Here is a 12,695-nt window from a genome sequence, read left to right on the forward strand (position 1 = left end):
TATCCCTTAGCAAAACGAGTCTTGCCTGAGAGGAATGCACCCAGACTTCACTTGTAGAACAAATTAATTCCATTGGTAGCATGTGAAATTATGCTGCAAAACATTGGATCCATTTACACACAAACATAATGTCTGTATTTCAGACGGGTATTTCCTGAATCACAAAATGTGGTGAAGTCAGTCACTCTCCAACATCCATCATAGGTGAAGCACTGGAATGCGACTGCATGTGGAGTCAAAGGAAGGTGTGTCTGTTTCTCTGATTCAGTCCAGAGATACTTTGGAAATGTGGCAGAGAGGTGTTAGTGTTGTATCTATGGCAACACAAACATGAGATAGTGCCAGATTCAAATAGCCATTAGGAAATATGAAGGTGTGTGTGTGTGCATATATGTACAGGCCATATTATACATTTGAGTGTATTTAATGTAGCCCTGATAAATGTTAATTACAACGTGTCACACTCACAACTACAGAAGGAAAGGTCTGTAATGGTCTATAATATATGGCCTATTAGTGTGTCAGCATGTAGGTGTTTCTTTGTGTACATACATTTGTGGTTGATTTCCTCCTGGTTAAAAAGGATGTGTTTTTGATTAAACCGCATTTTAGGATTAAATAATTTGGCTATGGCCCTCCTGGAATTTTCCATTCACTTGAATTGAGTAAAGAGGTCTATTTACCTATCAACTAGAAGTCACACACATGCACTAGTACATTTATACTTCTTCTTCTACACTCACACACACACACACACACACACACACACACACACACACACACACACACACACACACACACACACACACAGGAATTAGGAATACATAACTGAATTAGGAGAGAGAGAGAGAGAGAGAGAGAGAGAGAATAGAGAGATTTTACAGCAGTCCAGATAATTGCATAAATAATTCAGGATTTCAGTTGCTGTCAGACTACGACATGGTCGTTTGTTATCAGACTACGATATCCACAATCCCTTTCGAATCACACGCGACAGGTTTCTTTTTTGGGGGGTTGCAGCTAGCGTACGCTACTACAACCCAGAAGGACGTCCCATTTCTGTTTATAATATCGAGATGCCTTTTACAAAAGATTCAGCATTCTCAATGTAGAGCGTTGGTCTTTATATAGCAGCGTTGGTGTGTTAAATGTAACAATAGACAAAAAGCAAAAACAAACGTGACGTGTGCTTACATATAGTGTCTCCTTTTGTTTTAAACGTTGACATATTGCCTTTGTTTGCAAGCTAGCTTCAGCTAGCCACACCAAGTTGGGAATCAAGCAAGCAAGCAGCTGGTTGTGGATTGTTGTCACTCGCTCACAAAGTGGTGTAGCTCGTGGTTACAGAGAAGAAAGGGAGGACTTCATCATCGACTTGATGTAAGTAGCATTGTCATAAACCAATCAGTTAGTGATCAATAGCTACAGTTAACATATCTTACAGGTTATTTTACTGGCTATGCTTGTGTTATTGTCCTGGGCTGACACACCGCAATTACTGACCAGGCTCTGGTACTGGCTAGCTATTGCCTTCTGGCCAGTGAAACTGAATTTCCTTTGTGAAGCTTCAGCTTGCCTGGAAATTATACTGAAGCAGCTGTGTACCTTTCTTGTGTAGATTGTCTGTCCGGTAAAAGCTGACAGCTAAGCATTAGTCAGTCAGCTTTAGGATAGTTTATCCTCATTTGTTGACTATAAGTATTTTTCATTCTTCGCACACATACATTGTGTGATCTAGCACCAATGTGCCTCATTTAAATCTGTCAGTATATCACAAACAAATTGTGCAGATCAGTTTACACGTGCATCCGTTTTAACCCACCCAGACTTGATGTCAGAGGAGAGAGGTGTGGGTATCCAAATGGAACATTACCTGATAAGGAATCAAGCAAATGCATCAACTCTCTCCATTACGACCAAGCTTGATTGCGCACAACTCCACCCCCCCCCCCCCCCCCCCTTTTCCTTTACCAAGTTATATTTCCAGTCCCGTCTGTACAAGACTGTGAAGAGAGATCTGCAGGCTCGGTTAATGATCACACTGTAACGTCCTCAAAAGATTTGAAAAGACATGTTGAAACTATGAATTGTTTAAGTTGGGCACATTCCCTCCATGGCTTTGTATTTGTCTCCAGTCACAGCAGTTACTGATACTACTGTCACCTCATGGAGGTAATTAGTTGAGTTAGGATTCATTGATTGTGATCAAGCAATGGCTTGACCACCTTGATTCTTTCAAGACAAGCAAAGTAGTGAGAAGGGGACACTAAGAATGAATAGCAGAATTAGACATTTAGTAGTTAAAATTTGTTTGAATTGTTTGAAGTTGAATAGGATTCAGTTATCACTTTGGATATATTGTGTGTATGTATGTGTGTTTGTGTGCGTGTGTGAGAGAGTGATTTCCCCAGTGTGTTGTCTCCATTTCAGTTGGGAAACCTGAGCTTAAATCCCAGGACTGGCCGTATCAGGCAGGAGCGGAGATATCTAATGTCTTAATGGAGAAGCAGAACACGGAGGCTTAATTGTAGTAACCCTGGAGCCATCCCTGTTGCTGCATGAGGAAATGTCAACAATCAACTTCACTGAAAGACAACCTAAGCATGAGCTACTGTAGACTGACTTTTTGAGTGTGAACATAAGCCCTGCAGTCTGAAATGAGAACACATCCTGACAAACTTGAGATGTGAGGATGTTTTTCCATAAAGTCCTGAACTGTGTACAGTTTGCATGTGTGCTTTGGATGTGAAGCCAGTAGCTGCTGAGCAGCTTTGCGCTGTCGTGTTGGAAGCTTGGCACACTCCAGCAAGGCTTACTAGGTCTGAGTTTGTAGGGGGAGATTAGGTTTGTCATGGAAAGTGGGTCAGACAGTGGGCACGTTTTTACTGCCTATTTCTGTTGGGTTGGAACGGGGGGGGGAGCCATAGAAGCACCAGCCATTTCCCACAGTGTTCAGGTGGACAGGAGTGATTCAGCAGACTCTCTTACAACACTGTCCCTCTCCTCCTCTTTTGGAGACTTCAGTCTATCTCCCACTGCTCCTATATCACCCTCAACTCTCTCTCTCTCTCTCTCTCTCTCTCTCTCTCTCTCTCTCTCTCTCTCTCTCTCTCTCTCTCATATCATCTTCTGTGTTACTATGCTCATTGCTCACACACTAAGCCATGTCATGTGACCAGTCTTCCTGCTAGCAGTGAGCTTGTTTAGAAACCATCACCTTGGATTGTTTCCCCTCGCACGACTATACAATGTAAACGCCACTGATACGAAACACGTCTTGTGAAGCGTGTTTTTCAGTAGCAGTGACAACCCTACACCACGTATAGATGGCTACATGGAATGGGAGGCCAGTACACTCGATTAAATGCTTTATCCTCTGAAACGGCTGTAGGATTAGTATTGTAGGCCTTCTCTTTGCCTACCAGTATATCATATATATTATAGCTAAAGTGATAGCTAACTATTCTGGTCTGGAATTTATAGATGTAGGCCTAGCTTATATCACAAAGTACAACTTGGTGTTACAATAAGGCAATACAAAATGGCCGGAAGGCAGTACTGATAACTACTTTGGTGCATTATGTGTGTTTGTGTGTTAAAATCTCTTTTCTGTGTTGTTTTTGTCTAGCACCAGATAACCCACTTGCAACACAAACAAACAAACACTCATGTCAGACCTGCCGTCATCAGGTTGGTGACCTTTCCCAATCTGATTGGCTTCCTGCACAAGTGAGACCCCTCCTACACGAACACACACACACTGTACACAATCAAAGTCACTAAGACACACTTTGATATAGCCTTCCTGCTAACTACACCTCACACACAGCTTATTCATTCCCGCAAACCTCCCTCACTGTCAATCAGCCTGTTTCCATCTGCGCATGCTTGTTGCTCTGTGTTACTTATCCAACCAAAGGACTCACTGTATTTCTCAATTCTCTGAATTACCCCTTTTTCCCGTCAAAACCCCCAAAACTCACATGCACACACGGTGTTCCTCATACTTTTGCACGTTTACATGTTCCCCTTCACGGATACCGTTTCCTCAGCTGTTGGTTAGCCAAATGGTTGATTGGTTTCTGGGAAGGTCACATAGTATGTTCTCGGCAGGCAGGAAGTGGTACTCGAGACCTGTGTGTGTGTGTGTGTGTGTGCGTGCACAAGTGTGTTTGCTGTGCATGGACTGACGAGGCTGTTTGTTGTCTCAGAGTACTGGTTTGTGTCCATCCCACTGAATCATTAATGAGGCTGAAACTTGAACGCCAACCCTTCCTTACTCTGCTTCCCTCCATCTGTTACCGGTCCTCCCAGTACAAGAAACCAGTTGCAATGTGTTTACTGGAAATATTTGATTCCTCACATGCAGAAATACTTGTTTTGTTCTTTTCATTCAATGGTTATTATGTGGGCTGTCAGTACATCTTTCGCCTCAGTTCTCAGACACACACAAGTCATCAGCACTTCAACACACAATGGCAATAAATTGGTTGTAGCATGTTTGCTGTAACTACTGACTTTTTGAGAGTTGGTTCTTTGTAGACCCCCTTCCTTCTGAGTTAGTTTGATGCCATACAACATTCCCTAGTAAAGCTAATATGCTGTTGATGTGGAAGATGTGCAGGGGTGAGCTCCAACCTAGCCTCACACATGCAAGCAGGCCCACATGCAGTGTCCCTCTCACAGGTCAGCTTCACCCTTTCCATCTTCTCTCTCGCTCTTTGTCTTTCTATCCCTTTTCACACAAAAGCTACACACTACACGTAACCATAGGTCTTTAAGGTTAAATGTCTTATAGAAGCCTAGAAACAAATTGTGCCAATATCTTGTTGGTCCGGTGCTTAGTTATGCCTGAGAAGCTAGTTAACATAGGGACTGTCATAGTTGGTGCCCAGTCTCTGCAGCAGAGCGAGCTTTGTGCCCTTTGGAATGGGTTTGTTTTGATGAGCTAATCTAATACTAAGGGCACTAAGGGCAGCAGTTTGCTCAAAGTAGAGAGAGCAAAGGGTGTCTTTCCAACTCAACTCCCCCCCCCCCCCCCCCACCCCCCACCCCCCCCCCCACCCCACCCCCCTCAGCAAATGCTTGCTGAGGTGGCATTTCTAACTGATTTTCCCAGTTCAATAGTCAAATTTGTTAGGAGAAACAAGAGCTGAAGTAGTCCATACCTACAATTGTCAGGCATCGGTATGCCCTTGATGTTCAGTCATTTCGTCAAGTATTCTATAGTAGGTTGTATAAGGGTAGAAGCAATTAAGTGTGTGACCAGGGTAACGGCCTCTTAAAAATTTATGACGAACATCAGACAAGACCCAGGTATTGTACTTGAGCTGAGCACATCTACTCTCAAGGCACATAGCCTTCCCCACACTCAGACTCCTACCCACTCACACAGGCTTACAGACACAGTTCTTGCACTCTCCCAGACATGCTATACACCACATGTGCACAGCCAGCAAACGCTCATCCTGTCTGGAAAAACAATTTCCCTTCCCTTTTCCCAAATGACCAAGACATGGCCTCTCTGCTCACTCTACTTCTTTGTGTGGGCTGTTTACTGTACATCCCTGTTCATCTCTGTTCATCTATTAAACATGCTACACAGGAGTAAGAGAGGCTGTATCATATCTTTGGTGTCAGCCTCCTTTCTTAGGATCCTCTCTCCCTCAGATTGAATTGGTCAGCATCAGGCATCTAATCTCCACCGTGTGCAAAGATCACCAATCCCCCTCCTCTGATCCCTGCATGCAACTCAAGAACTGGACCTCAGGGAGTCGGTATCAACCCTGCGTGCGCATGTGTACGTGGTATAGGCACTTTGCTTTTTTCAGCACACTAACAATGTTGTTTTTAGACGAGTGATGCTGATAGGCATGAGGTTTTTGGTTAGAAACTTGCCTCCAAATCAACCTTACCATAAAAGACTTTACATGATGCCCTGCAAAATGTTGCTATTTAGAGGCTATTTGGGGAGTTTCAGGGAATTTGACCAAAGCCTTCAGTTTCCATCGTTTCCCTTTCTCTCTGGCTGAAGAACAGTTGAACTGTGGTCTCCGTATTAGCTGCCTGACTTGCTGACTGGCTGAAAGGATGTCTGAGTGGCTGACTGTCCCATGAAGTAGGCTAACTGGTGTTTGTCGCAGGAAGTAGGGCTGTCTGATTTGAAGGCACTGATGTGGTACTTTCTCCCCCACTGAACTCCCCTTCTGGTCTGGGACTGGTTTTGGTCAGGAGATGGCTGCCACACCCATCCTTCATCTGGCAGGAAGCCTGATTTTTTTATTTGCTTCGATTAAAATACTTTCTCCCGCACCCCCCACCCCCCCAGTGTTCATTATTGAGACCTTAATTACCGTCCACATGCCTCCATGAAGATGCCTGTGTTCAGAATTGGGGCAAAGTCCTTGAGTGGAATTGATTAACATGAGCTTTCAGTGGTTATTTTGTAAGAACTCTTGATGTATAGTGTAGATTAAGAGGTTTCAGATGTGTAGGATATGACATAATGTTGTGACTTTTTGTGGCTTCAGCTTTTGTCTTGAGTCATGGGATTGCTAACTCGAGAGGAACAAGCTTAAATCCACCAATGTTGTTCCACCTTACAAGGAAACAGCTCTTAAAAATCATTTTTGAGATTCAGTTCATCTTATTCAGTGATATTGGGTGCCCTCTAGATTGTGGCAGCTAGCACAAAACATGGGCACAATGTAGTTTAGTTTCAATGCTACAGTGGCATTATCTCATAGTAGGCCTATATATTTGACTTTACATTACATTTACATTTAGTCATTTATCAGACACTCTTATCCAGAGTGACTTACAGGAAGTACAGGGACATTCCCCCCGAGGCAAGTAGGGTGAAGTGCCTTGCCCAAGGACACAACGTCATTTAACACAGCCAGGAATCGAACCAGCAGCCTTCTGATTAATAGCCCGATTCCCTAACCGCTCAGCCATCTGACCCGGATGTTGTGAAGGAGGGTCTGCAGTTTTCGCATGTCCTCCCCCCGTTTTGCCAGGGTCATGGATAGAGAGAGGGATTGGATAAGCAGATGGCTTCAATGTGGTTTTGTAATAACAGCTGGTTTGAACAGTCAGTTCTTCTGGCACAGGCTGGTCACAGCTGGCCATTTTTACCAATCTGACCACCAATCTGACCACATTGTTTTAGTTCTGTGAGAAACGCCTGGGGATTTTTTTTTTTACATTTTGCTTACTCACAAGGAAAGTAAGGGTTGGGGATCTTGAAACTAGCCTACACCACATCATGTGCCTGATAAGAGATGGATCGATAGATGATGTCTAGGATTCATGAGGAACTCAGATGAAACAATTATACTTAATACACGTATTATTACACTTATTCATATTTTTTATATAAATTTGTCACTTAGGCCTATGTGATGTATTTTGCACTTATGCTCTTGCCTGTTTTTGTCCCGACATTATATGTTTGTTGTTATGCATCATCAGACTAGTACTTTAGATCTGCGATGTCAACCTGTTTCTGATTCTGTAGATTCAATACAAATGCTTCCCTCCAAATGTCAACCTTCTAAAATGTCAGCACAGTTGTCATACTCTAGCCTCAATATCATTGATGTGAAAAAGTCCAACTGGTCTAGGCTAGTTTTTTGCATCAAATCCCACCCCAAAAAAACATTATAATTGTAGACTGGCCTAGCCTATGTCTAGTGTGAAATGAAAACATCCCGTAAACTCCCAAACTAAAGGTCCTTGTATCCTCACCTGTTTATTTACCCCCCCCCTTTTTTGTCCTTAATCCAATGACAAAATGAAAATAAAAAGATTTGTGCCTCATCCTTTTTTCTTTTACCAGGTGCCCATTATTTATTGATCTAATGCCCGACTTTACCATGGGTAGCTATCAGTGTCTGAGTGTGCTTCCCCAGTCCACTGTAGTCAGGCACCCAGAGAGAAGAGGTCACCTCTCAGTGAAGGCTCCTCTATCAGCACCGGTTTCTCTTTTCAGCCGTGTCAAGTCTTTAGATTCCGACCTCTTTTTCAGGCTTCCTTATGGTATTCTCGTTCAGTTAGAAAAGAGAGACAATTACTCCTGAAAGGAATTTCCTGTAATTCTTGAGGAGGTAGGCTAGCCTAAAAACGGGATGATCTGAATTGGTATGGGTGAAATAGCTCAACGTATTACTTTGACAGAATCAACTTACTCATCTCTGTTCAACCTCAATCTTGATCAACCTCTCTTTGGTTCTCCTGTATTTGGATTCCTGCTTTACCTGCTAAGATGGCAATTTAAGACTGCTGTCAGATTAATCATTGCAGATGTAAAAAAAAAAAACTCCATCTACACTTTGAGCCAATGGCTCCAGCATTAATTCAGCATAATACCACCAAGATTTCTAAGCTTGTTGCTCAGAAAAGGTCTGCCTCATAGTTCCCTTGGCTGTTTTGTCGGGATAAAAATTGCACTTGAAAGATCTTTCCATGGCTGCTTTGGATTCCAGTGACTGCAGATACGATATGCACAGTTTTGGACAATCCATTGAGGTATGTTCTTCTGGATCAGAATGATGTTCGTCTTGGATGGTTCTGTAGAAGTGGTTACACATTAAGTACAACAGGCAAAGACTAATGTACAATTAACACCATTATGTGTCGGCCTTGTATCTTCCAGGATTAGGGATCAGCTCTAGCCAAATGGTTCTTGGCCCACCTCCATGACATCTCCAATCCTCCCTTTCCTCTGAAATATCTACTTGTGGAAGATTCAGCTGTGAAGTGGGCATGTAAAAAGGTTATGTGGTGTGTGTTCTGTTGGGAACAGTAGAAGTGGCAGGTGTTGTGCTGCATTGCAGTAAAGTTTTATGACTGGTCTTGTATGTGTGAAGTTCCAGTACTTGTTATCAAGACTGTGTCCAATATAGCCGTGCGATCATGTGTGTGTGTGTGTGTGTGTTGCGGTTTCACTCGGTCAAACCTCTCTGAGCAACGGGCAGGGTACAGATACTGTGTTTGTGCTTGAGTGTGTATCGGTAGCTAAGCAGCAGTTGGCAGACAGCCACAACAGCTCTGACAAACCCGGTCCACTATGGGAGCAGGGCGTTGCATGCTTGTGCACTCAAACACGCGCGCGCACACAATTCTACTTTATTTTACGTTTGAGATGCTTTTGGTGTGCGTGCATGAGTGGGCGGTTGTGTGTGCATGCTTGTACATGTGTGTGAACAGGGCTCGGATCCAGGGACCCATATTTTGAAACCCTTCAGTATGGGAGCAGGTGCAAACTGTACTGTGGATGTCTCAGACTCAGTTCTCTTCAGTGTAATAGGACAGACTTCCCAACACAGATGTTTGGGACTCATCCACACCACATGCTCCGTTTCTGTTTATGACCGTGCACAGTTGAGACAGCCACCCAGGGACGCAAATGATATCAGGGACTTAATATGGCTATCAACACACATTCCAGCGTATGGTACGTCTGTTTGCATAAAGCTAGCTTGACAGTATCTTCAAACCGGACGATGTTTACATTGGCCTAAATGCTTTTAGTCTCTTCCGTTTATGACTTTGCACTGCACCTGTACACCGTGTACAGGGGCTCGTTTGTACTTCCTGTTTGACCCACTTCCTGTTTGACATGGCTCCCGAGTGGTGATTTCCTGCATGGCACTGTGCCCCTGTCTTGGAGGTGTTATTATAGGCGTTAAGTCAACCAGTGATTTCACATTGTGTGTTCCAGGGGAAGAGACATCCACCAATAGCAGGCAGTTTCCTTGACATTTCCTTCATTGTGAAGTGTGTGTGTGTGTGTACGTGTTTGTGTGTATTTTAGGCAATTGAGCTTATTGAACACCCATTTCATCCTTTCTTCATGAGCCATGTTATGCATCAGGATCGATTAACTGTCTGAGCTCCTGGAAATGAGAGGGAGCTCTCAGCTCTCTGTCATCCTCAGTTTCTCACCCTCATTCTCGTCTCCCTCCCTCTCTGACTTTCAGTGCACAAAGGAGTGTGTGTGAGTCAACTCGTGACCTAGGTGTTGGCTGTACCTTGGAATTGGGCCATCTGGTTGCACTTTGTTTGTGTAGCATGTTGCTAAGGCAGTTAGCAGAGTTCAACTCAAGACTCCCGTCTAAGTTAGAAGAGTAGGCTGTCGTTTTGATCTAGATTTATCTGATGCATCACTCACAATGACCTTATGTAGCTTGTTTCACTTTCTAAATGCCTAATGTACATCTCTGTCCCTCTCACTCTCTCACTCTCCCTGTCATTCTCAGAAGGACTGGTCCAGGGCAGCTGGTGACGCGGACAGGACGGATGAGCGATGAGGAGGCGGAGCTGAGGTTCAGTTGACCCTCCCCTTCTTCCTCCCCCCCCCCCCCCTCCTCCAAGTAACTTCACCTGGGGAAATACCTCTTCCTCACCTCTCCTCCCTCCCTCCCCCATCCCTCCTCCCAATCCCTAACCCTCACCCGCCTCACCGCCGCCAGCCGTGCCCAATGTTCTCTCCAGAGCAGGAAAACATCTCCACCACCGCCTCCACCAAAGTGCCAGTCAAGTACGGGGAGCTCATCGTGCTGGGGTAAGGATCCAGACACACACTTGTAGAGTGAGAGTGCGTCCAGCATGTTCCAGGGCTGGGATGGTTTGTCCATCAGGAGGGGGGCTCAGTTCAGGCTGTTCTCGCACACTCTACTGGTTATATTTGAGGAACTTTGTGTCAAAGTCATAGAATTGCGTTTCCGGATTCTGCCACCACATTTGTGACCACTATGTCCCTTGGCACATCTCTCCTCTCTCTCTGTTCTCGGATGGAATGAGAAGGATTTGTTTGGCTTACGGACTCCCGCTCCCAAGCAAAACCCCCTGTGTCTCAGCCCGCACTCGGCATGAGCTGACAAGCCTCAGACACGCGCTCTCGTTCTCATACAACTGTTGTTTTCCACCACAAAATAGTTTTTTTCCCCCCGTTTGTTTGTTTTTATCACACACACGAAACATGTTCTCTCAACTCCCAGCCCAGCGGCTGTGAAAGACTTCCTTTATGTGCTTCTCACTCTCTCTCCCAGATATTCCCTAGAGGGCCACCATACCCCTTCCACTCTCATTTCCATCCTTGGTCATGGAAAAATGCAGATGTAGGAAAGACTCCAGGAACCCACCCGCCACCACCACTTTGGTTTTGCCCCCAGTCTGCAGCTGACTCACGGTTGTTCTGTGTCCTGTCTGAATGGCGTTAGCACTGCCACATGTGACAAGGACACCCCCCTAGTCCCCATCTTCCCATCTGTGTTCTCCACTGTTGCGTTTTCTGAGTCATTGGGAAGACCCAACCTTGAAATATGGTTGAAAACAAAGACACTGTAGTTTGTGAGAGAGACACGCACAAAGTTGTGTGTACTGTTTAAGCTCAACACATACAGTCTGACCTCAGAGCTAACTGTAATTTTGGTATTTGTATGTTTATAGCATAGCAATGCTAATGGGCTAATCCAGGGGAATGCTGGAGTCTCTGGAGACCGCTTGTTTACAGACTCCGGGACAGCACCAAGGCAGTCTATGGCAATTCCTGGCATGCCTGCTACACTGTGACGTCAATGGACACATACTTCCAACCAGCTGGGTTCTGAATCCATCAGACCCTATAGGGATGAGTACTGAACAGTGAAGCAGTTACACTGCTACAAGCTGAATGGCAGTGTTGGCCAAAGGGTTGTTTGAGCTAGTTTGCATAAAAGATACACTAGATAATCCAACATCCTCTTCTTCAATGCCAGTTATGGTTTCGTTGCCTCTGTAGCTACCTTAACTACCTTTCACCTTAGCAACCTTTCACCTTAGCTGCCTTTCACTTTAGATGCCTTTCACATTAATCCTTCAGTATCCTAACCATTACATGGTACAGTTACCCCTCTTAACTTTGCTATGGTTACCTCCGCACCATAGTAACCCCTCTAAACTTGACTATGGTTACCTCCTCACCATAGTAACCCCACTAAACTTTACTATGGTTATGTTCTCACCATAGTAACCCCACTAAACTTTACTTTGGCTACCTATCCGAACCTTGCCGTAGTCCCTCTCACCATCACACGTGAATCCAACCAGTATTATAATGCCACCATATCGCCCCTACAAATCTCTTTTTTACCCTTACTAAATTAATCTAAGACAACTGGTTGACTGGATACACACTCATTTGCTTTCATTAAGGGTACAGTCCCTGTGTGCATGTGTGTATGCTTGTGCATGTGTCTTCTTGTATTTGACTAATATATGCCACGATGGAACAGCAGTTACTTACGGTTAAGTAGTTGTGTGTGAACGTGTACAGTAGGCCTCACCTGTACCTAAACTTACCACCTTGGTGGGTGCCAGTGTAAGAACTAAAAATGGCAGCTATAATCTTTTTAGTGGGAGGTTGGACTCTTTCCATGTGTTTACACAGATACACAAACATACACGCCTGTAGATGAACTTAAAAAGCCCCCCTTCTGCTGTACGTAGAGAAGGCCTGTGTTTATCCTCTCATCCCTCTACGTGAATAAGAGCTATATTAGGTTAGGTTTGTTTATACAGATTTATGGCTTATGTTTAGGGGACTGTTATTTATGGATAGTATATGTTTGTGTTTTGCTCAGACAATAAAACCCCATTGTTTTTCACCCCGGTCCTCTCTCTCTCTCTCTCTCTCTCTCTCTCTCTCTCTC

General features: G+C 44.3%; 1 protein-coding gene across 1 annotated transcript in view; it reads left to right on the plus strand.

Moving 5' to 3' along the window:
- Window positions 1-981: 981 nt before the first annotated feature.
- The window catches only part of peli1b (pellino E3 ubiquitin protein ligase 1b), a 17,866-nt gene continuing 6,152 nt past the window's right edge, over window positions 982-12,695 (plus strand). The window contains exons 1-3 of the mRNA XM_062464500.1: window positions 982-1,380; window positions 10,263-10,567; window positions 11,055-11,123. Coding sequence (XP_062320484.1) covers window positions 10,485-10,567; window positions 11,055-11,123 — 152 coding nt within the window. The 5' untranslated portion in view covers window positions 982-1,380; window positions 10,263-10,484. The remainder of the gene's footprint in view (window positions 1,381-10,262; window positions 10,568-11,054; window positions 11,124-12,695) is intronic.

This window comes from Osmerus eperlanus, chromosome 6, assembly GCF_963692335.1.
Source record: "Osmerus eperlanus chromosome 6, fOsmEpe2.1, whole genome shotgun sequence".
Lineage (NCBI taxonomy): Eukaryota > Metazoa > Chordata > Actinopteri > Osmeriformes > Osmeridae > Osmerus > Osmerus eperlanus.